General features: G+C 45.4%; 2 protein-coding genes across 9 annotated transcripts in view; one reads left to right on the top strand and one right to left on the bottom strand.

Annotated features, from left to right (window-relative positions):
- Nucleotides 1-828: 828 nt before the first annotated feature.
- On the bottom strand, nt 829-2776 carry LOC308238317 (aquaporin-9-like). The gene has a single exon (XM_080650042.1). The coding sequence runs from the start codon at nt 2646-2648 to the stop codon at nt 1797-1799; it is 852 nt and encodes a 283-aa protein (XP_080506168.1). The 5' UTR covers nt 2649-2776; the 3' UTR covers nt 829-1796.
- A 10164-nt stretch (nt 2777-12940) lies between these two features.
- Nucleotides 12941-24838, top strand: part of SMOC1 (SPARC related modular calcium binding 1) — a 139571-nt gene continuing 127673 nt past the window's right edge. For 4 of the 8 annotated variants that reach the window (XM_080649876.1, XM_080649875.1, XM_080649872.1 and 1 more), the window contains exon 1: nt 12941-13324. In XM_080649876.1, coding sequence (XP_080506002.1) covers nt 13226-13324 — 99 coding nt within the window. In that variant the 5' untranslated portion in view covers nt 12941-13225. The remainder of the gene's footprint in view (nt 13325-24838) is intronic. The other 4 variants (XM_080649874.1, XM_080649873.1, XM_080649870.1 and 1 more) reach the window with 1 other exon arrangement.

Below are 24838 nucleotides of genomic sequence, written 5' to 3'. Positions count from 1 at the left end.
AGCACTTGGAATTTTTGTAAAGTGTTACTACTTCTTGACTTTTAAGTTATCTTCCAAAGCACAAAAACAATATTTACTTATTTTTCTAAAGATAGAATAAAACTCATTCCATCTTGTAGTTATGATATGAGTGCATTGGAACTCTCTTATAAATGTAAGATATATTATGAGATCTTAATAATCTTATTTTTTTCTTGTGTCTTGAAACAGTTATTTTTGTCTTCCTAGGAATGATTTTATCATTACTTATCAATTATTTCCAACTGTGGTGAAAAAGACTAAAGTAGTAAGAAAACTGAAGATGGAATTACCAAGAAGGATGAGGCAATAGTATAGTAAATCATGAGTATTTTATCATCCTCCAGTTTTCTTAATTCACTGCCTAAAGTATTATATCATTTTTCAATAAGATATAAAAGAAAACTGGAAACATCATCTTTGTGGTCTGCTTTTAGTTTCATTTGATACAACTGAAAAGACCGAATTTTTCCTTTTCTCCCTATACTGGCCAAGAGAGGTAGAGGATGAGTTTTCATAATTACAGTATTACATAAGTCAGAAGATTAATGTAGCACTCTAGAATATAAGCAAATGATGGTAGTGAAATTGTGTAAAAGAAATCTTAGCCTATGAATCTTTAGATAATGATATCCTAGATGATTTTCAATAAATTAAGAATATATTTTTAAGGAAAAAGAGGAAATATGGTATTTTCATGCAGTTACTCAACCAGATGGACTTAATTATACAATATTTTATGACAAGAGCCTAAGCCTTCCTGTTTTCCTAAGAAGACAGATGACGACATTCTTTAATCTTTTAGATTTTTAAAATTTAATAAAGTTTTATTTCTCAAAATGTATAGCTGTTTTCCTGCATCTTCACCAGCAGCTGGGGCATCCCCACTTTGGGTGTTTCTGGTGTAAATTACTTGAGCTCTGTGCTTTGAAACTAGTTTAATAAGTCCTTTCCCAAAGAGCTCCTGTAGGGGCTCCCCTGGCCAAGGAACTGGGGTCTTCGGTCTCTCAGAGACAACAGCTGGGATTAGAATAAGTCTATAGTGGGAGCTTCCTTACAGGGTTTGTCCTATGTGGCTTTATCAAACAAAACTAGGTTATGGAGCTTGTCCCGAACTTTGTCTTTGGACCATGTCTCTTTTTTGGCCTTGCCCCCAAATTTGTTCACTGGGTCTTTGTCTTTCTTGGCCGACTTTCCAGCATCTTTCTCCTCCTTCTCCTTCTCCTTCTCCTTCTCCTTTTCCTTCTCCTTCTCCTTCTCCTTCTCCTTCTCCTTCTCCTTCTCCTTCTCCTTCTCCTTCTCCTTCTCCTTCTCCTTCTTCCCTTCTTCTTAATAATAATATTCAGAATGTAACCCTTATGGGTTTGAAAATAAGGCTTTGGTGATACTATTTCATACAGATAATGCAGTTGAGACCATCCAAATAAGTCCAAGGTCAAAGTTGCAAGTTATCAGTGCTCACTCAGAAAAAAAAAAAAATTCACATGAAAGAATGAAATAAACAGGGCTGAGAGAAGACTGTTGCATGAGACAGTCCATGCTACTTTGAAGGCAGGGGGAACTGGTAGAGAAGAGGTCAGTGTTTTCAAAACTTTATTCAGATGCTTTTCCAATCAAGGGTCCCAAATGGCTAGCAGAGAAAATTGGGCAGATCTACCCCAGTCTTATGAATACATAGACACCTGGATGCCATCTTTCCTGAAGAGAACATCAGCTCAGCCAATTGTAAACTTAGAACTAAACACGCTGCTACATTACTACACTAAACTGGTGTTTCTCTAGTTTGTCCTTGGTCGTTCTCCCTCAAAGACTGGGTTTGGGTGGTGGATTTCAATGAAAAGAACATAGATGAGGCCTCCAGTGGCAGCACCAACCATAGGGCCCACGATAGGAATCCACCAGAAGTGATTTCCAGCTCGGAAGACATCAAACCCCCATCCTGCCAAAGCAGTGAAAAGCCTGGGACCCAGGTCTCGAGCTGGATTCATGGCACAGCCACAGTTCAGTTCCAAAGAGGAAGTAAGGACCAAAATCAGGAGGGCGATGATAACAGGCTCTAGGCCTTTGGGGACACTCCAGTTTCTGGAGTCAAAGATGGCAAAGACAACCATGAGGAGGAACATGGTGGACACTACTTGGTCTGCAAACCCATTTGCCAGAGACAGATACGGAGCTGGGTATGTTGCAAAAATCTGTGCTGTTGCATTTTCTCCCACGATGTACAGTTTTCCATCAGCAAAGGACATAAATGCATCATGGTAAACACCAAAGAGGATTGCAGACCCTATGAAGGCTCCCAAGAGCTGGGCTCCCACATAAAAAGGAAATTTGGACCATTTCATCCGTCCAAAGAGACACATAGCAAAAGACACAGCAGGGTTGATGTGGCCACCAGACACACCCCCAGCCACATAAACGGCCATTGCGACTGCTATTGAAAAGCCAACATTCACAGCTAAGGTTCCTCCAGAAGCTCCTCGACTGAGGACAGATTGGGCAACAGAGCCACATCCGAGAACGATCATTATACACGTGCCCAAGAACTCGGAGAGTATTTCTTTAGCCAAACTGCTCTTCAACATCAGTCTGTGCCTGATGCGTTCCCTCCTCTGTTCCTTCTCCGATGGCATTGTGGCTTCTCCAAGGACTACTCTTCCCTCTAGGACCCACTTTGTCTGCTCCCTACTTCACCCACACATGTCAGCATCTTCCTTCTTGTTGTCCTTGGACTGCAGGGTGAAACTTGAAGGACAGCTGCTCCCGCTGCTGCCTCGATAAAAAGTCAAACAAAAACAAAAGTGATCGTTTAGATTTTTGTGCACCAACATTTACTTGAAGTGGTTTGTGATAGCCAAATGTCGAAGGCAGGTGTGTATACAAAGAGGAAATAGATGATGTGGAAATAAAAACATGAAATAGATTGAAGATATTAAATTAGTTTTATCAATCTGAAAATGAAAATGTTTTATAATTATGGAGCAAAGATGATGGCCATACAAAACTAGGGAAATATAGAATAAAATTTTGGGTTTATTATATTTAAATTCTTAAAAAAATTTTTTTTAAAAGATTCTTAGAGAGAGAGGAAGTGAGAGGGATAGAGAAATAGAAACATCGATGAGAGAGAAACATCACTGACTGACTGCCTCCTGCACACCTCATACTGGAGATCCAGCCTGCAACCCGGGCATGTGCCCTGACTGGGAATTGAACTGGTAATCTCTTGGTTCATGGGTTGATGCTCAACCACTGAGCAACACTGGCTGGGCTATATTTAAATTCTTATTAACATTTCTAACCAAGTTGTTTTTCACTGAGTGTGCTAGTTGGCCTCCAAGGTGGCTCCCACTGATCCATGCCTTCTGGTATTCACACCCATATGTATTCCCCTTCAACATTGTTCCAGGGTTGGTCTGTATTCAATAGAATATGGCAGAAGTGATGGTATGTCACTCTTGGGATTAAGTTATAAAAGACTGGCTTCCATCTTGGGCTCTCTCATTGATCACTTGCTCTGGGTGGAAGCCAGCTATCTTATTGCGAGGACCCGTGTGGAGAAGAATGAAAGTATCCAGCCAATAGCCAGTGAGGAATTGAGGCCTGCTAACAACCACATGGCTGAGATTGGAAGTGGGTCTTCTAGCCATAGATAATGGTAACCCTTTGCTGATAGGTTGACTGCAACTAGAACTGGGTACACAAATTATGGGGTCACCCTAGCTGGTTTGGTTCAGTGGATAGAGTGTCTGCCTGCAGACTGAAGGGTCCTGGGTTTGATTCCAGTCAAGGGCACCTGCCCGGGTTGCTGGCTCAATCCCCAATTGGGGGCATGCGGGAGGCAGCCGATCAATGATTCTCTCTCATCATTGATGTTTCTATCTCTCTCTGCCTTTCCCTTCCTCTTTGAAATCAATAAAAATATATTTAAAAAATTATGGGGTCCAGAGGAAAACAAAAATGGGGGGGGGGCCTTGTTAAAAAATTATTAAAAATTTCAAGACATCAACAACAGAGGATTAAGTCAAATGGGAGACTTTTTGTGACTACATAGGTTGCACGCCTATGAAGCTGGCCCTGATTGCAGCCTCATGAGAGACCCTGACCCAGAACCACCCAGCTAAGCCATTCCTAGATTCCTGATGTTTGTTGTTTTAAGTTTTTGGAGTAATTTGATAGGTAGCAATAGATAATGAACATAGTATCCCTTTATTCCTACTTCTGTAAATTATTTGTAAAATGACTTAAAACTATAAAAACATAGCCCTGGGTGGTGTGGCTCAGCTGGCTGGGCATCATCCCGTGCACTGGGAGGTTGCAGGCTCGATTCCTGGTCCAGGGCACATGCCGGGGTTGCGGGCTCGAGCCCCATCCATGTTTCACTCTCACATTGGTGTTTCTCTCTCCCTCTTTCTTCCTCTCTCTTGAAAAATCAATAAACTATTAAAAAAATAAAACATAAAATTTGTTTGACTGGTTTGTATCTGTGCTAATGTATTAAAACATGAAATGAGTCCATCAGACCCAGATAGTAAATAGTGATAACTATTTTTTTCTGGACTACTGAGAATTAAAGGGGTAACAGTGATCTTGTTAGTCGCAAATTTAGTTCCATGTTCTTTCCTGCCTCAGTGCTTTTGCACATGCTGTTTGCCATGCCCAGAATGCTTCCCCCCTTCTCTTTGTTCAGCTTAAACATCACATTCTCAGGAAAGTTAACCCTCCAAACTGAGTTAGGCATCTTTTTAATAACTCCCCAAACACCCTGTATATCTTTGCAGTTCTATGGACACTTGTAATTAGTGAATTATTAGTAACTAGAGGCCTGGCCTGCAGGATTGGACCAAAACAGGTTCTCCAACATCCCCAGAGGGGTCCAGAATTGCAAGAGGGTGCAGGGGCCAGGGAGGAATGTGGGAGGCTGGCCAGCCAGGGAAGGACCACGGGAGGGCTCCAGGGTGTGTCCAGCCTGTCTTGCTCAGTCCTGATCAGCTGGACCCCAGCAGCAAGTTAACCTACCAGTCAGAGCGTCTTCCCCGGGTGGTCAGTGCACATCATAGAGAGCGGTTGAGTGGTCTTAGCATATTATTAGCAAATTACGCTCTGATTGGTTGAACAGCCGACTGGCTGACCGGACACTTAGCATATTAGGCTTTTATTATATAGGACTAGAGGCCTGGTGCATGAAATTCATGCACTAGGGGGGAGTTGTCCCTCAGCCAAGCCTGCACCATCTCCAATCTGAGACCCCTCGGGGGATGTTCAACTGCTGGTTTAGGCCCAATCCTGCAGGCAGTTGGACATCCCTCTCATAATCCAGGACTGCTGGCTCCCAACCTCTTGCCTGCCTGCCTGCCTGATTGCCCTTAACAGCTTCTGCCTGCCAGCCTGATCACCCCCTAACCACTTCCCTGCCAGCCTGATCTACGCCTAACTGCTTCCCTGCTGGCCCGATTGCCCCCAATTGCCCTCCCCATGCAGGCCTGGTTGCCCCCAACTGCCCTCCCCTGCTGGTCTGGTCACCCCTAACTGCCCTCCCCTGCAGGCCTAGTCCCCCCCAACTGCCCTTCCTCCCCTGTAGGCCTGGTCACCCCCAACTGCCCTCCCCTGCCAGCCTGGTCACCCACAACTGCCTTCCCCTGCCGGCCATCTTGTGGCCACATGGGGGTGGCCATCTTGTGCTAGGGCATGATGGTCAATTTGCATATTACCTCTTTATTATGTAGGATTAGTTGCAGAATGTCTGTCTTCCCACTAAACTGTAAGCTCTTTGAGGTTAGTCACCTGCTCCCTTTGTTCTTATTGTGTACCCAGTGGCTAGTGCAGCCGTGGGCAAACTATGGCCCGCGGGCCGGATCCGGCCCGTTCGGCTGTTCTATCCGGCCCACGGAGCCCAAAGAGCGGAGGGTTCTCTTGCTCTCCCCTCCGCTCCTTTACTTTGAATTTATATTAGTTCACACAAACACTCCATCCATGCTTTTGTTCCGGCCCTCCGGTCCAGTTTAAGAACCCATTGTGGCCCTCGAGTCAAAAAGTTTGCCCACCCCGGGCTAGTGCAATACTTAGGTACACTGTTGGGATGCAATGAAATTTGTTTGGTTGACTACTTTGTCTCAGTGTCAATGGATTAGGACCAAATGGTGATGATTTATATGAAAGAGGTCCTTTTAGCAATGCTTTCTGTGGAGTACCCAACTGTGGTGATTACATAGTTGGGCCTTCACAGTACCCAATGGTGAAGACATGGAAAAGGCTCCTTGCAATAGCCTCGGCTTCAGTGTAACCAATATAAACCAATGAAACCCACAAATGAAAATCAAAGCAGTTGAGTGTGGAAAATTCATACACATGGAAACAGGAGTCAACCTTCAGTAATACACAAACTAGAACGTGCAAATATAGCATATGCTTCTGACTCCTAAAACCAATAGATTTAAGAGGATGCCAAAACTTGTGATGTGTGTGTAAAATTTAAGGATCACCCTTGATAAGGTTAATCTTTGTGGTTAAGCCTCAGTTCTTCATCTGCATAATGGGACTGATAATACCGACTCCATAGGCTGGGCCTGAGGACATGAGAACACATAGAAAAAGTGCTTAGCAAAAAGTTCAGCTCTTAGTAGCACAAGGTAGATTGGGTTCAAGTTCTGGTCTGATAGTTGTTTCTGGCTATGTGAGTTATGTAGCCTCCCCAAAATCTCAGTTTCTTTCTTAGCGAGCGGTATCTACCTCATAGAGTAGGGGACAATAATGGCATCTACCTCATAGAGTAAATGCCAGAGTGTGTGTTTAAGGTCTGTGCATTTGGCATTTGCTAAGCCCTCCTCCTCCTCCTCCTCTCCTTCTTACTCCTCCTCCTCCTTCTCCTCCTCCTACTACTATTACTAATTTTGAAACCAGGTCACAGAAAAGTAACCGAGTGAAGAGAGAGATTCCCTGGTAGGTGGAAGAGGGGAAAGAAATAGAAACATGAATACAGAAGATCACCAAGAATATTTTCACAAAGATGTGCATTATTCTTGGTGATCATAATTGACCACTGGTCTCTTTAAGAGGCTCCTTTCTTGCCACCCTGGCACCATGTGGCTTGAGCTTTGTCGAAGTTTGTTCTTGGTTCCTCCCACTTGAAGGTGTATAAAGAGGGAAATACCAGAAGTAAATTTTTTTTGTGGCATCAATAGTCTGGGTAAAAACAGAACTACCATGTGATCCAGCAACTCCGCTTCTGGTATTTATCTGAAGAAAACCAAAACACTAACTTGAAAAGGTGTCTGCACCCATGTTCTTTGCAGCATTATTTACAATAGCCACGATATGGAAACTACCTAAGTGTCCATTGATGAATAAATGGATAAAAAAATGTGGCATACATATACAATAAAATATTATTCAGCCATAAAAAATAAGGAGGTCATGCCCTTTGTAACAACATGGATGGGCCTTGAGAGCATTATGCTAAGTGAAATAAATCAGAAAAAGACAGATACAGTATAATCTCACTGATATGTGACATTTAAAAAGAAAACAAAACAACAACAACAAACTGAGCTCATACAGAGAACAGATAGGTGGTTGCCAGAGGTGGCGGATGGAGGTGGCAAAATGGGTGAAGAGAGTCGAAAGGTACAAACTTCCAGTTTATAAGATGAATAAACTCTGCGGATGGAATGTACAGCATGGTGACTATATAGTTAACAATACTGTATTGTATATTTGAAAGTTGCTAAGAGAGTAGATCTTAAAAGTTCTCATCACAAGAAAAAATATTGTAACTATGAGGTGACAGATGTTAACTAGACTTATTGTGGGAAACATTTCACAATATATACAAATATCAAATCATTATGGTGTACACCTTGGGCAAATACAATGTTATATGTCAATTACATCTGAAAAAAAAAAGAGTCTGGGTGTCTGGCTCTAAGGCCATTAGTATTTCTGAGCTGGACATGCCGAGCTAGAGGGAAGCTACACTGAACCCTCTGAACTCCATTGTCCATGATTCTTTCATTTGGCAACTCAAGCTGTTATAATAATGAGAGCCCCTACTCTAGTTGTCCCAGTATTTTATTCTTCCTTAGCAACATAAACCCTGATTTTTAGCTGAATACCTTTGGCCTACTTGAGCTAAGACTATTCACCTCCCACCCCCCAGCCTTCTTTGTAGGTAGATGTGGTCATATGACTACATTCTAGCCAATAGATAAAATTAAATGTGACTTCTGGGAAGTGTTCTTAAAAATAGAGGCATGCTCACCATAGCCGGTTTTGCTCAGTGGATAGAGCATCAGCCTGTGCGGACTGAAGGTCCTGGATTCGATTCCAGTCAAGGGCACGTACCTGGTTGCAGGTTCTCTGGCCCTGGTTTGGGTGAGTGCAGGAAGCAACCAATCGATGGGTCTCTCTTACACAATGTTTCTCTTTGTCTCTCCCTTTCCCTTCCACTCTCTCTAAAAATCAGTGAAAAAATACCTTCAGGTGAGGATTAACAAGAACAACAACAACAAAAAATAGAGGCATGCTCTTCTTTTACCCTTTTCCCTCTCTGTTGACGGGAAAACAGATGTGATGGCTAGACTTGAGCCGCCATCTTGGACCATGAGGCAGAAGCTGCTAATTAAGAATGACAGAGCGATACTAGAGGACCCCAGGTTAGAAGGAACTACACTATACTGGGAAGGGAGTTTGGGGACAAGAGAGAGAAATAAGCTTCTAAATTGTCACTATAATTATCTTTGTCATGCATATTTACATCCTTATTGAGGTGTAGCTGACAAAACTGTGAGATAGTTAAAGTGTTTGATATATGTGTACAGTGTGAATTGACTCCCCCATTGAGTTAATTAACACATCCATCACCTCACATATTTACCTTGTGTGTGTGTGTGTGTGTGTGTGTGTGTGTGTGCGCATGCGCGTGAGAGAGAGAGAGAGAGAGGGGGGAGAGAGAGAGAGAGAGAGAGAGAGAGAGAGAGAGAGAGAGAGAGAGAGAGAGAGAGTTGTCATGCATATCTAAAACTGAAGGACTGACCTGGTAAGGTTAACTTCTGTGGGTGAACCTCCTCTGCATAATGGGACTAATAATACCTCCCCAGCCAATACCAAGTGTTACTGCGCGTGAGATTATACTGTGTCCGTCTTTTTCTGATTTATTGCACTTAGAAACAGAACCCAGGAATTTTGGTGTCCCAGGCTTCTGAGCTCAGTAGTTTATTTGAAAAGAGTCAGACCTTAGATACAACTCACCTTTTTTTGTTGGTAGCTGTTGTCAAGTGAAGCAAACAAAAATCAAGGTATATTTATATTATAGAAGCCCCTTTCTCCAAAGCCCCATTCCAGATCTACCTTCTTCATGAGACCTTCCCTATCCATTAGATCTATAGTGGGTCCCCGCTCTCTGAGTGCCTATAACACATGTCAGGCTTCGCTCTCAAATATGGTCCCCAAGTATCTGTTTGCTGTGTGTTTTCAATTAGACTGTAACCTCTCAGAGGGCAGGGTGTGCATCCAAAAGTCCCTCATAATGATGAGCATGTGCTGGGCACAGGAGATGCATCCAAGTGCTTGTTAAAATGAGTGCGGAGCCCTAACCAGTTTGGCTCAGTGGGTAGAGAGTCGGCCTGCGGACTGAAAGGTCCCAGGTTCGATTCCGGTCAAGGGCATGTACCTTGGTTGTGGGCACATCCCCAGTAGGGGGTGTGCAGGAGGCAGCTGATCGATGTTTCTCTCTCATCGATGTTTCTAACTCTCTATCCCTCTTCCTTCCTCTCTGTAAAAAATCAATAAAATATATTTTTAAAAAAATGAATGGGGAGGTTTTATTCCTGTGGACAAGACAAGGCAAGCTTCCTCTGGATTATACAGAAACAAACTTATTTGAAATGGGCATTCCTAGCTAGTACTAAATATTCGAGGCCCTTAGGCCTCAATATGGGATAGAAAGTATTCTTTTTCTTCTACTGAAATATCCCCTTGCAAATAGAAGTCCCACAGGACCAGAGGTATGGCTGAAACTGGACAGACCAGATGCTGGGATAGCTAGATTTATTTATAAGCCTGGACTCCAGGGAAAGAAGAAACTTGTCAATTTCACTCTTTGCTTGGATCTAAAGATCGAGCCTGGCAAAGAGGCGCTGTTTGGGACTAATAGTCCTCTGGAACTTCTAACCTTTTCTGGACTTAGGAGAAGAAAATGCATCATTTGAATGATGGCCATGGTTTCGACAGGCCCCGCATGCCAACCAGAGGGAAAGAAAATACTTGCTGAGCAAAGTAACTGGAAAGCAGTCGCTCATATTTTAAACTGAGCTACATGGTTGCAATCCAGACTAATGTAGACTTTTGGACCAGAGACTACTTGGAAGTAAGTAGTCTGGCTGGAAGGCAGCATGTGGTGTTATGGATGGAAAGGACTATTGCAATGCCTTTTCCCTGGGCAGTTGGTGCTGCCAGAAACTGGGGGCCATCTCAAGCATATTTACTTACTCCAACAGATTTCTCAATAATTCCAGCAACAGAAAGAAGTTGACCAGCCTGATGGGGGTGCATATAACCAAGTGGTAGAGTCAGGACAAACCCGTCAGGCTTCTGAGCCCAGCGGTAACATTTCCATCCTGCCGGGCCCCGGTTGGGTAAACACTTAGGTGGGCACACAGGAATTGATGTAAGCGCTGCATGTGGCGCAGTCGTACTGGACGAGTGTCACGAGGCCAGCTGGGCGGGTTCCCAGGATGCCAGGTTGCAAGGGCTGTTTCCAGGAAGGGCTGACCCTGGCTGTTTCCACACTCTTTCCCTGGAGCTCAGTGAAGCTCAGCAGTCTCAGTTCCTTTGCAGGGCACTGAAGAAATCCCCAAGGAGCACACAGGGAATGTCTAATCCTACGGCTTTTAGTATGGGACATTGCAGTCCAGGCGGTGTGGCTCAGTGGTTGTGTGTGACCTATGAACCAGGAGGTGATGGTTCAATTCCCAGTCAGGGCATATGCCCGGGTTGCGGGCTTGATCCCCAGTGTGGGCATGCAAGAGGCAGCTGATCAATGATTTTCTCTCATCATTGATGAATCTAACTCTCTCTCCCTTCTTCTCTAAATTTATATATATATATATATATAATTTATTTATTTAAAAAGATGGGCCATTGCAGTCATCGTATGGGAGTATGGGAGAGGCAGAATTAGATTGAAAACTTGGGCTTGAACCTCGAATGTCATTCACCAGCCAAATGAGGGCAGGCAAGTCACAATCTCATGGAGTATCCGTTTACTTCCTGTGAAGATGAATCTATCTACTACTTGCCAGATGGTGATACTTCCAATGTAATCATTCTAAGGGCTTTATATACTCCATCTTTTTAAAAAACCCCAAAAACAAATCATGAGGTGGATGGTATTTTTATCCCTTTTACAGCGGGAAAATTGGATCCCAAAGTAAAGTGATTCATGCAAGGTTATACCACTAGGTGGCAGACCCAGGATTTGAACCCATCCTGTCTAGCTCCAGAGAGCAGGTCTGACCACCGCACTGTGTCCCAGCAGAGGAAGCTAGGCAGTTCTCTTAGAGGTGTTCTTCATTTTTTTGTTTGGAGAACTACAGGTACCCTGTTAGTGTCCCGGCATCAAGTCCAGGCTTTTTGGTCTGAGGGTGCTGGGAGAGTTGAAGCCTTTTAAGCAGGGAGTGGTGCAGTCAGGTTTGCTCTCTGGAAGAATAACCGACTACAGGGTGGGAAGCTTGTTCATACAACCCAGGAGGGAAGTCGTAGGGAGCAGAGCTAACCTCTGTCAGGGCCTCACAGGCCCAGACAAGGAGGTGGAGTTAAGCGTTTGTGCTGCTTCTAGTCTGGCCGGGAAAAGAATTTTTCTTGTGAGGTGGGTGGTCCATACCAACGGGAGTAAACTCTAAGGGTTATGCCCCACACAAAAAGAGAAACCTGGTTCCCCTGGGTGAATGTACTGGCCTGGAGCTGGTGTGATGCTTGGCTATTCCCAAGATGGCTCTCTGGGGACCACCCTGGGCAGAACCTTCCAACATCCAGCTGGACCCCTTTGCTGCGCTGTCCTATCCAAGTGGGTCAGGCACTCAGGAGAGGTCTCCCCTCCCTCCTCTGACCCATCTCTGGGGTCTTTGCGTCCACAGACTCCCTCTCCCCCACCAGGAGACCCGGCCCCTTTGACCCCCTCTCCCAGGGCTCCCAGGCCACAGAGAGGCTACCCCTTGGCCCTCCAGTTCAAGGCTGGGAGCCAGAATGCCTGAGTTCCAATCCCAGATCCACCACAGGCCACTGGTGGGCCATTATTCCACACCCAGGACGCAGATGCCATGCAGGGCTTCACCTTGTCTCTTTGACACTTCTCCGGTCCTGGGACAACCTCTGTAGGATTTGGGTGTCACCTTCTGGAAGCTTCTTTGAAAGAAGTTAATGTGCCCACTCCCCACTCCCAACGCCAGTAACAGCCTACCCTGTAGGGGTCATCCAGTGACTTCCAAGTTCTTCCTGGTGTTGAAACAGCGGGTAAGCAGATTTCTTGGCGCCTCTGCGCCCCAGTACCCTTATCAGAAAAACGGGGCTAGGAGACTTTCCCTGTCTATTTCACTGGGCTGTTGTGGCAACTCAAGCCCTGGTGCTGAAATCTATACGTGCCGAAGGCATTGCTGTTAGCTGGGTGGGCGTTCTGGTAGGTTAGGGCTGCTGCCGCTCTCTGAGGCTTCCTCGGACAGCAGGGCGGGCAGAAAGTTCCTCTCGATCCCAGTCTCTGCCAGAGCCCACTGAAGGGGACCAACTGTGTATCTCTCCTCTGGGGGGGTTGATCGCGAGCCGCCCCTCTATCTTCTCTCCCATTGGTTTTCACCTGCCAGAGGGGCGGCTGCTACGGGCCTCTCGGCCCGTCAATCAGGGCCATCGGGCTCCGCCCCGCCCCCCTCGGGGGTTTATAACGGGAATTCCCATGGCCCAGGCTCTGGCAACCAACCTGCTGCCGCCGGGACCGGCCCAGCCGAGCGACTGCCGCGCGCAGAGCACACGCTCGCGCCCCAGCTCCCTCCTTCGCGGTTCATGACCGCGCGCTCTGCCCGCACCCTCCGCCAGTCCGCGCTGCACCTCCGCTGCCGGCCGCCCTCCGCCACCGCCAGGGCCCCCGAGGGAAGGAAGGCAGCAAGGCAGGCGCGGCAGTGCGCCCGGCGGAGCCCGAGACCCCGGCCCGCAGCCCGCTGGCACCATGCTGCCCGCGCGCTGCGCCCGCCTGCTCACGCCCCACTTGCTGCTCGTGTTGGTGCAGTTGTCCCCGGCTCGCGGCCACCGCACCACCGGCCCCCGGGTAAGTGCGCCCCCAGTCGCGCGCCTACCTGCCGAGGGAGACGAAGGTCGCTCGCTCTCGTCCTCGAGGGGCGGGGAGAGGGGGGAGGGAGAAAGAGGAAGGGAGGTGTCAGACCTTGTCTCTCCCCGCCTAACCCCCCCCAGTCTCCTGAGGGCTTCTTGGCGAAGTTGCTGAAATAAAAATTTCTCCCATTGTCTGTCCCCCACCCCCAATCCTTTCTTGCAGCAGCGACTCTGCCTACCCCCGAAACCCGAACTGTCACTGATGGGTTTTCTTCACAGATCTCTTCTCCCAGAGCATTTTGCTCTCGCTCTCCGCTCTGGTAGGGCTGCCTGTGGTCTCACGCTGCGCCCGCTCCCGCTCCCGGAGCGCTGGCCTTCTTGGCAGTCGGCGGGGGGCAGCTCTGCCTCCAGAGTTTTAGGTTACCCGAGAGCCACACAAGGACCTTGTGTTGTTTTAAAAAGCGATCGCTGCTCGTAAAACCCACAGCAGATAATTTTAATGCTCCCTCCTGCTGGCTACAGCCCTGGAGGAGGCTAGAGGTGGGGGGCCCGTGGCGAGGTGGTACAAAGGAGGTGCGCAGCGTGCAAGGGTCTCTTCCCCCGGCTTGGGGCTGGGAGCTTGGACTCCTTGTTGAACCTTGGTCTGATTGGAGATTCTGAACGATGTGAAACGTGCCAATTCTGTGCACAGGACAGGCTGTACAGGGCATTGTAAACTCTCCTGGAGCCGATAGCATTGTGTTCATTTTTGCTCTAGATTATTGTCCTCCATCTCCACCCCCCAAATTGGTCTAATGAAGAATTCCACTGCCTTAAAAAGTACTATTAAACCACCTCGTTGTTCATTTGACCAAACAATTGGCCAAATTGTATTTAGACAATCTCTGGCCAAGAATTAGCTTATGGCAGGTCAGTGGCCTCTCAGGGTAGCTGCTTGCCTCCATTGACATCTTGGGAGTCCACGAAGTAGCTAGGACCTTTGTCAAAACAAGGTTGGCTCCTTAATCAATGCGTGCTTTCCTGGATATCCTTGGGCCTAGCCTCGTTACCACCTGTTCAGATGGCAGGTTCTTTATTCATAGCCCTTGCTATATGAGAATCGTCTTTATAGCTGTCGTGTGGAGAGCAAAAGCCTTGCAAAGTTTGACGAGCTTTAACGACTGCCCAGATGCTGGCTGATTACATCCGAGCCCAGCTATCACTGTGAGATCAGATTTGCAGCCACTTAGGAAAGAAAAGTGTTTGTCCCCGTGTTGGGCCGGCCCTTGCTTTTATGACCAGATGTGCAACAGCAGCAGTTAAAGTGCCGCAGATTAGATCCAGGGCGTGTCATAAATCCTCGACAGCAGGCATTTCCAAAGCTGGGGCAAGTAAGGGCTCCGGGAGTGACTTTTATGGATGCAGTTGAGGATGCCTTTTAAATGAAGCTGCTTGGTTTGATATTAGGACCTGCAGCTCTTAAACTCTGAGGTCAGGAGAGCCATGGCGTTCCCTCCAATAATTAGGAACAGTCAAGAAAGAGATGCAGACCAGAGCACCCCGACTGAAATCTGGATGCCCGCCCACACGAGGGGCCTGGAGACAAATGGTGGGGGGCTTATTTGCTGCTGGGCATGTCTAGCGTCTTAAGCCATATGGCTCTCCTTCCCTGACTCCTGAAATTGGAGGAAGCAACGTTTAGGGGAAAGCCAGACTATTGGTTAGGCTTCCCTCCAACTTCTTTAGTTTTTAGTTCCATAGAAGTGATAGAACAGAAATAGGAACTGTGAATAGGTTTGTGTGTGTCCCACCTGCATCTCCCCCCACGGCCCCCCTCCCCCACGTGTGTGTGTTTAGAAAGTACCCAGGGGAAGCTGCTGTCTTGAGCATGTGGTTACCTGTTGCTTTTATAGGCAACAATAAGGCTACCATTTATGAATGCTTGGGCTAGGTATTTCCAGGATCGCTTATGCTCATAAGAACATTTTGCACGTGAAACCCAGGGAGGCTGAACGGCTTGCTTGAACACACTCATGGTGCATTTGCAGGTCTGGGAGCCGAAGCACAGTTTATGTGTATTTACAGGTGGCTGTGTTTGCCACACCGCCAAGCAGCTGCAGGGAGTGTTCGTCAAACCAGGGCTGCCGTCGCTGTTAAAGGAAGAGATAGCTCAATGAGAAAATACCGAACCCAGATGCATCAGGCGAGTCTGTAAGAGAGGGTTAGTAATAATATTTTTGGATATTAAGGGTGCTGTCTTTGAGCTTCGACCTGTTGCAAAGACCACCCTTCTCTCATGTGGCTCCTTGGTGGCCTCTGAAGTGTGGCTCTGATGGCGAGTGGCAGTGTCACAGGAGGAGCAGAAACATCTGGCGTGTTGCTGTGTTCCCTTGGGCACCCCTCGGACTCTTCTGTTAATCTTCTGAGTGACAGAAGCTTAAGGATTGGCATCTTTTCCAGCTGGCTTTCCAGGAAACCCAGAGTATGCCCTTTTGGTTTAACTTTATCTGGCTCACTAATTGAGCTCCCCTGAGGCCTAGACCCCAATCCTTGCCCCCTTATTTGCTTCCTGCCTTCATAAAATTCCTGACATTTGTTTGACGCTGGAAACCAGCAGCGATCAGGTATCAGATTGGAGGCTATTATGTAGGAAGCACCTGAGTTTTTGGTCTCTCAGCTCTGAGCAGCATGGATACCTGGGACATGGTTAGGATCCTTTTAATGACCAAGGAGGTAGCCATTTCTTTAATCCTGTACAACTTACTGAAAATGTTTTACAGGGAGAATGGGATTGGGGGGGGGGGCGCCCAGGCCTCTCCGAGGCCAATGGAGTCTGGCTGATGGTCAGGCCAAGTCAACTGCCTGTCTTTGTCTAATCCTCTGTCTGCCCTTGAAAGCCCGGAGCTGAGTGAGGGCAGGAACTGTGCCCATCTTGTCTGTCGGTGTATCCCCAGAGCTCAGCACAAGGGGTTGACTTTGTAGGTGTTTGTGGAATGAACAAGTAAATGCATGTTTCACCGAGACCTGTGGGTACCACTTTTTTGGTGGTGGAGGCAGGAAATAGATTTAAGAAGTTTGAGAAATATGAGAAAATGAGAAGGTCCAGAAGTCTGAGTAAGACATTTTTTTTAAAAAATAGTTTTAGGTCTATTCTTTATTTTTGAATAAAGAATAGACCTGCCTCTTGTTGCTTACTTGGTTCATCCTGCAAAACCCAGCTCCAACGTCACTCTCTAGGAGCTTCCCTACTGGTTGGAATCATCACACTCACCTCCTACCAACTCCTATATCTGGTGCTCCTGTGTTCTAACTTTTGCTAATCCTTCTACAGTGAGCATCTTGAAATCAGGCCAGCATCTGCATCTTTTTAGCACTAACCGGCCCCTTCGGCACTTCATGCATGATCCTGTCTTGTTAAATGAACAAGCTCGAAAACCCTTGAGGGCAGAATAGAGATCTTATTGGTCACACTGCAAAGCATTCTGTAAATATTTATTGCAATGAATTGGACTGTGCAGTGACTTCCAAGCTGGACCCCCCGCTCTCATTTGAACCTGAAATTGGTTACGTACAAGTGATTTCTTTTCTCATTTTTAGGCCTTTGTTCTTTGTTTAAAAATAAGAGTGTGTGTTGGTTATGGAAGGTTTAGGGGAGGAGAGCAAGCAAACTTGGATGGGAAACAGGCATTAGCTCCACCCTAAACCTTTATTTTTTTTTTTTTACATTGCATTTGCCAAATGTGAAGCAGCTTCTAGACAGTTCCCTTCCTTTTGACTAGCCTGCCTCATGTCAGGATCAGGGTTGGGTCCTTGTGTCTGCACAGATGTCTCTCTGATGATCTGTGTGCCTGACACGAAGCCTTCTTTTCCACATGGGGGATTTATCTGAGATGCTACTCAGGAGTTAGGTCAAGAACTAGGTTTAAACATTTTGATAGATCTGACATGTGTAATTTAAAGAAACAAAATTGAGGAGGACAGGAGGAGGAAACAATCATCTCAGAAACTCTAGGAAATGCAATCAAATGGAAAACACTTTGATATTGTCTCATTACCTCTGAAAATTGAACATGCACATTTCTATGGCCCAGCGATTCCACTCCTAGGTATGTATGCCCAGGAGAAACTCATGCCCACAATACCACGAGCCTGGAAAGAATCCAACTGGCCATCAGTTGGCAGATGAATAAACTGTGATGTATTCACACAATGAGAATTAAGCTCAGTGGCATGCAAAAATACAGACAAATCTTGGTAATATGATATTAAGTAAAAGAAATGCACCGAAAGATGCAGCACAGCAGCTTTTATAAACTTATAAATAGCTGAAATGAAAGGATAACACGTTTAGGAATACATATAGCTGCAGTAAAACTACATAAAAAAAATCAAGGTAATGATGAGCACAGGATTCAGGGGGAAGTAAGGGTGAGACAGGGAATAGATTGGGGGACATGACCAGTTGGTTGGTGTAAGTACTTTACTTCTTTTCGTGGCGGGGGGTGGTGGTGGTGATGAGTTTGAAGGTATTTGTTCATTAGTAAAGATCTAATAGCTGATTAAATAAAAAATAAAAGTGGGCCCTGCATGTACCAATGTTGAATGTGTCATGAACCAGAAATTATAATTAAATTCTTTGCACTTCAGGTCAAACAAAAATCCCCTAAATAGGAACTCTTTTTCTTGCCTCTTGCTCCCTCCACCCGCTTTCCAGATGTGCTTGTGGCCCCACCTAAAACACCACCTTGGGGAGTGATTATTGGCTTTGTTTTAATTCTTGGCCAGTTAGACCCAGAGCAGGCCCAGGTCCTGGCATAAATGTCTACACCAGCTGGCCAAAGGGCTCCTGTAAAGCTGAGCTGGCTGCGGGCAGTCTTCCCTCTCCCTTGCTCAGGGGAATCAGCCTGGACATCTGAGCGCCCAGCCCTGCAGAGTAGAAAAGTTCACTCGCTGAGGCCTGGGTCAGAAGCCTTATTTGCCAGTGGGGGTGGGGGAGGCGATTTGTGGTTTGAGGCCTGTCTTCATTCCGACCTCCTCCTCACCCCCCTTTGCAGAGGCTGGGGGAGGAGGCACGGCCCTGCTTAGCAGGTACAGGGCACCCTTTCTCTCCCAACCACATAGAGATCTATTGTTTAAGCAGCCAAGTTCCTGGCATTGCTGGTGGTGGAGGGGGATGTCCATGCGGAGGGCCCCCTCCTTCAGCGTTTGTCACTGCGGAGCTGTTTGGGAGAGGACAAGGGTTGAGTTGCGGATGAGAAATCGATCGGACCTGCTTGTGAGGCCTGCCAAACAGAGTTAGCATTGTACATACTGCACAAATCCTGAGTTACCCAGGAGGTAAGAGGATTGGATCTCCATGAACACTTCCAACAGCCCCGTGACGACCCCAAAGCAACATTGGTCATTATCGCAATTAATTGGATTTCCCTTTGCAACTGACATCATCCTCAAATGAATGCCTAGAGCACAATTAATCTTACCTTTGGCAGACCGCTAAGCTTGATAGGTGAGGAGCTCTGTGCACTTCCCGGATGTTTCCTGGGTGGATTTCAGCCTCCTTTTATTGGAGCCAGCATGGGGCAACCTCTACAGAGCAGAAAAGGCCACTCATCCCCTCCCAACACCAGGGAGGACCAGGAACCAGGTCCCAGGAGGCAATGTGTCAGGGGCTTTGAAACCTGACAGACAGTCTACAAATGTGAGTGGTAGCCATCCCCCTTAAAAACCATCTTACACTCCATTGTCGATCTGATAACTATAACTACTTATCTATAAGGGCTTCCCGCCCCCCACTCCCCCAGTATTGACAGAGGAGAAAAACTATACCCACTTCCCAGAGTGGTTTCTTTTTAGGAATAGATAAGCATCTCTAGAAACTGCTGGGAGTTTTAAATATTTGTGTGTGTGTGTATGTGTGTGTATCTATTTGTCGTGCATCTATTCTTGAAAAATTCTGCAAAGCCTCTGGGGAGAGTACACAAAAATAGATAGTGAGAGGGTGAGGTGGAAAGTGTTATGAAGGGATATGATCACTCCGTCAGGTACACAGTGTCACTCACCTGCTCAGAGACGACTCCACGAGACCTTTTTGCCAGGATGGAAATACTTTATATCTGCACGTGTGGCTATTGAAGGTTTAAATATGGTTAGTACGACGGAAGAACTGGAATTCTAATTTAATTTGATTTTAATTAGTTTCAATTTAAATGTTAATAGCTCCATGTGGCTAGTTGCTATCTCACTGGACAGGGTTGGTCTCTCACCAGCGTGCCCAGGCTTACTTCTCAACGAACATCCAATCCCCACGTGCCCCAGACTTCGGCTAAACTGAACCTTGCTGCATTTCCTGATCTTTCTTCTTTCCCCATCTCTGTCAAAATTCTGCCCTTCATTTGAAAGACTCAAATGGCTCCACACAGCCCTCCCAGCCTCCCTGCAGGCAGGTTCACCCTGTGCTCGCTTACTCCTAGAGTGCTGTGAGTCCCGGTCTGGTCTGCCCTGCAATCCAGCCAATCAAAGGTAGGAGGGTAGGAGGGTAGTGGGGCAGCCTCAGGGCACAGCCTTGGAGGCACACAGACCCACAGTGAGTCTGGCTCTGCCACTTGAGCCTGGGGAGTAATTTAACCTTTTGGGTCCTTGGTTCTCCAATTTGTCCACTGGAGGTCACAGCATTTAGGTTCCAGAGTGGTGGGAATAACAAAGTGGGATGTCTTAGCTTCCCATTCCTATTCCTGTTGTAATAAATACCGCAAACAACACACATTAAAGGAGCATTTTCTACGAACAGCGTTCAACGGGTTAAGTAATCAGCAGAGCTGAGTTCCTTTCTGGAAGCTTTAGGGGAAAATCTGTTTTCTTGCCTTTTCCAGTTTCTAGAAACTGCCTGCATTCCTGAGCTCACAGCCCCTTTCACCTTCAAAGCCCCAGAGCCAGTCCCTTCTTTCTCATGCTGCATCTCGGCGGTTCTGACTCTCCTTTCCTCATTTGAGGACATTGTAATCCATTACATTGGGCCCAATGAGAGAGTCCAGACTGGTTTCCTATCTGAAGGTTAGCTACCTTAAGATTAGCAACCTTAATTCCTCCAAGTAACACAGCAGTATTAGGATTAGGACCTGGGGGGTCATTATTCTGCCCCCACCCCCACTCATTAAGGGTCTAGTACAATACCTGGCTCATAGAAGGTGCTTGATAAATGGGGGGAGGGGTCATTATTATGACTTATGTCTATTAGTTTCTTTCCTTTTAGAGTGAGAGTCTCTTAATGGTGGAGTTGTTTAATTTTCTTTATAGACTCCGTCCTGCCCAAGAACAGGTGCTTAGTAAATGTTTATTGAATAATAGAATTTTCAATAAATGCAGATTGTTTCTTTCCTTGTAAAAAAATATTGAACAGTAAAAGAAGTAAAACGCAAGCCACAATATATAATTCCCGTTGTGTAAAAAAAAAGAAAGAAAAGAAAAGAAAAGAAAAGAAAAGAAAAGAAAAGAAAAGTTGGTTGTTGTATAGAAAAATCGGATGTTTCTTTCCTGAGATGTGTCTTAGTAATTATTAAAATAAATTTGTTTACAATGAGCATTGTTTAATCTTAGAGGAAAGTAATAAAGACTAAGAAGTGCATGATTTTTTAAAAAAGCTCTACACCTGTCTCAGTCCAGCCTGATCCTCAGGTCGCCCTGGGATTGAGTCGACATAGTTGGCCTGTGTTCACATTGGGCTGATTTTTAGGGTTAGTAACTATTAGTACCAGGCCTCCTACTCATTTTCAGGATACTTTAAACTCAGTCAGCTTTAAAGGAGAGTTTTCAATTTACCTCAGCAGGACATAATTGTAAAAAAATGTATTTATTGCTGCTCGTGGGAATATAAATTAGTACAATCACTTTGTAGAACTACAGTTGAAGCTACACACATTCTTTGACTTTGTAATTCCAGTCCCATATATACACCCTAGAGAAATGCACTTAAATATATACCAAGAGCCCTGGCTGGTGCGGCCCAGTTAGTCGAGTGTTGTCTAGTGTGCCGAAAGATCACCAGTTCAATTCCTGGTCAGGGCACATACTCAAGGTTGTGGGTTCAATCCCCAGTTGGGGTGCATGTGGGAGGCAACTGATCAATGTTTCTCTCTCACATTGATGTTTTGCTCTCTCTCTCTTTCTCAAAACAATCAATAAAAACATATTAAAACATAAATATGTACCAAGAGACACGTTCAAGGACCTTCACAGCAGCATTTTTGATGTAGTAAAAATAATTAGAAACTGGCTAAATACTAATCAACAGGAAACTAGAAATATATATTATGGTATATTCACATAATGAAATATTACTCAGCACTCTAAATGACTAATCTAAAGCTATACTCATTATGAATGAATGTCATAATAAAATCTGGAATGAAAAAAGGTAAATTGTAGAAGAAAATATACATTATGCTGCCATTTATATAAAGGTTGAAAGCATGCATAAACTATCTATTGTTTAGGGGTGCATACATATGTAAAATTTGTGAGAAAATTAAGAGTTGTGAGGGCAAGAGGGAGAGAAACATATTGGTTGGCAATGTTTTATGTCTCTAAAGTGGGAGGTGTGTACATGGATTTTAAAATTCCTTTTTGTATGTATCCATAATATATCATAAAGTTTTCCATAAAAAATAAAAATGTATAGATCACAACAAAGTTTTACGAGTAAATAATAAAAGTGATGCTTCTGGAAGGGGTCCTCTGCTCTGTGCTGCTCATTACTATTTTCCTTTCCCTGCAGAACATGTACAGGGACCTTTGGCCACACTTTGACCTTCACTGCAAGTGCTGGCCACCTCCCTCCTGCCCTCCCGAAGCCCTGAGGCCAGGCTTCCCCCACCAGCTCAGGGCCAGGTGCACGTGAGGGTCCCTTTCCCACCTCTGCCTTATGGTGCTTGTGTTCCTCTCTGCTGCCCTGGCTTCTTCTGCTCTTCACACTGTACTTGCTCTTTCTGGATGACAAGGGATGAGGTCGGTTATTCTCTCCAATTTATTGGCCATTAGTGTTGGCAAATAAAAATACTGATGTAGCCGAAACCGGTTTGGCAAATCCAGACATTGTATGTTTATTTCCTTTTTATTGAATTCATTGGGGTCACACTGGTTAACAAAATTATACAGGCTTCAGGTGCACAACTCTACAGCACACCATCTATACACAGCAAGTCAAGTCTGAATCCATCAACATTTATTCTCCCTATACCATCCTCCACTTCTTTCCCAGACATTGTATTTTATCATCTGTAAATATTTTCATACATATCTCTAAAAGATGATGACTCACAAAAACTCTATAATACTATATCACAACCTAAGAATATTAACAATAATTCATTCCTTCTTATAATATAATTCAATCAACATTCAAATCACCCTGATTATCTCTCAAATATGCTTTTCTGTTCATTTGAATCAAGATCCAAATAAGGTCCACACTCACTTATCTGGTTTTTTTTTTGTGTGTGTGTGTGCGTGTATTTTCAGCCCTAGCCACTATTTTTATCTTTATTATTATTTTTTTATTAAATCTTTATTGTTCAGATTATTACAGTTGTTCCTCTTTTTTCCCCCCATAGCTCCCCTCCACCCAGTTCCTACCCCACCCCATGTCCTTACCCCTCACCCCCACTGTCCTCATCCATAAGTGTATGATTTTTGTCCAGTCTCTTCCCACACCCCCCACACACCTTTCCCCCTGAGGATTGTCAGTCCATTCCCTTTTTATGCCCCTTATTCTATTATATTCACCAGATTATTCTGTTTATCAGATTTTTTATTCACTTGATTTTTAGATTCACTTGTTGATAGATATGTATTTGTTGTTCATAATTTTTATCTTTACCTTTTTCTTCTTCTTCCTCTTCTTAAAGAATACCTTTTAGCATTTCATATAATACTGGTTTGGCAGTGATGAACTCCTTTAGCTTTTTCTTATCTGTGAAGCTCTTTATCTGACCTTCAACTCTGAATGATCGCTTTGCTGGGAAGAGTAATCTTGGTTGTAGGTTCTTGCTTTTCATCACTTGGAATATTTCTTGCCACTCCCATCTGGCCTGCATAGTTTCCGTTGAGAAATCAGCTGACAATCGTATGGGTGCTCCCTTGTAGGTAACTGTTTTTCTCTTGCTGCTTTTAATATTCTCTCTTTGTCTTTTGCTCTTGGCATTTTAATTATGATGTGTCTTGGTGTGGTCCTCTTTGGATTCCTTTTGTTTGGGGTTCTCTGCGCTTCCTGGACTTGTAAGTCTATTTCTTTCACCAGGTGGGGGAAGTTTTTGGTCATTATTTCTTCAAATAGGTTTTCAGTATCTTGTGCTCTCTCTTCTTCTGGCACCCCCATAATTTGGATGTTGGTATGCTTGAAGTTGTCCCAGAGGCTCCTTACACTATCTTCATATTTTTGGATTCTTTTTTCTTTTTGCTTTTCCGGTTGGGTGCTTTTTGCTTCTTTGTATTTCAAATCTTTGACTTGATTCTTTCGATCCTCTAGTCTGCTGTTAGGTCTCTGTATATTATTTTTTATTTCAGTTAGTGTATGCTTAATTTCTAGTTGGTCCTTTTTCATATCCTCGAGGGTCTCACTAAATTTATCGGCCTTTTCTAGAAAATTCTTGAAAAACCTTATAACCGTGGTTTTGAACTCTATATCCAGTCGTTTGCTTTCCTCCATTTCTTTCATTTGTGATCTGTTTCTTTGTCTCTGTATTTTGGCTGCTTCCCTGAGCTGATAGAGTGGCTTTGTGTGTTAGGTGTCTTATAGGGCCCAGTGGCTCAGCCTCCCCAGTTACCTGAGGTGGATACTCTTGGTACACCCCTTTGTGGGCTGTGTGCACAGTCTTGTTGTAGGTAAACCTTGATTGTTGTTGGTATCACTGGGAGGAATTGATCTCCAGGCCAATTGGCTGTGAGGATCAGCTGTGTCTACGATGGGAGAACTTCTGTGCTGGAGACACCCTTATGAGGCAAGATTTGCTTCAGTGAGGCTTTGGTGCTCACTGCGTCTGCCCCCTGAGTGTGTCCCTTATGGATCTGAGGAGTTGTAATCTGGATGGTCCCACTCTGACCCCTGGGTACACTGGCTCTTGGATCTCCAAGGAGGTGCTAATTTAGCCTCTGCCTGAGGCCACCCAGCAGGAGCTGCGGAGAGATCTGCAGATTCCTCTTCTTTGTTTTGGTTTTGGAGGTGCCCAGATGAGGCCCAGCTGTGAAGCAATGCAAGCTGCTGTGGGGCCTTGGGCCTTCTTTTGGATGTTCTGGGTCTCTCTGACTCAGCTACAGTTAGGTAAGTTTAGATTTCAAAGGACCAGGCCATTCATATGCAAAAGCCTCTGCGCACAGCTGGGGAGGGGCAGGGTCTCAGGGCGGAGCAAACATCAATGGCTTCCCATCAGCCCTGCCCTAAGGGGTCCCCAGTCTCAGTGTCCTGCGGTAATGGCTGCAAGCACCTCTGGGAGAAAGCCGCCCTCGAGTTCCGCCTGAAGCCAGACAGTCCAGTTTCTCCCTG

This window comes from Plecotus auritus, assembly GCF_963455305.1.
Source record: "Plecotus auritus genome assembly, chromosome: 1".
Classification (NCBI taxonomy): domain Eukaryota; kingdom Metazoa; phylum Chordata; class Mammalia; order Chiroptera; family Vespertilionidae; genus Plecotus; species Plecotus auritus.
The sequence above is the reverse complement of the archived record's forward strand: the minus strand, read 5'-3'. Positions and strand labels throughout refer to the sequence as shown.

What these genes read in the sequence shown, in the direction of transcription:
- LOC308238317 (XM_080650042.1), bottom strand. Translation starts at nt 2,648, where the DNA reads ATGCCATCGGAGAAGGAACAGAGGAGGGAACGCATCAGGCACAGACTG.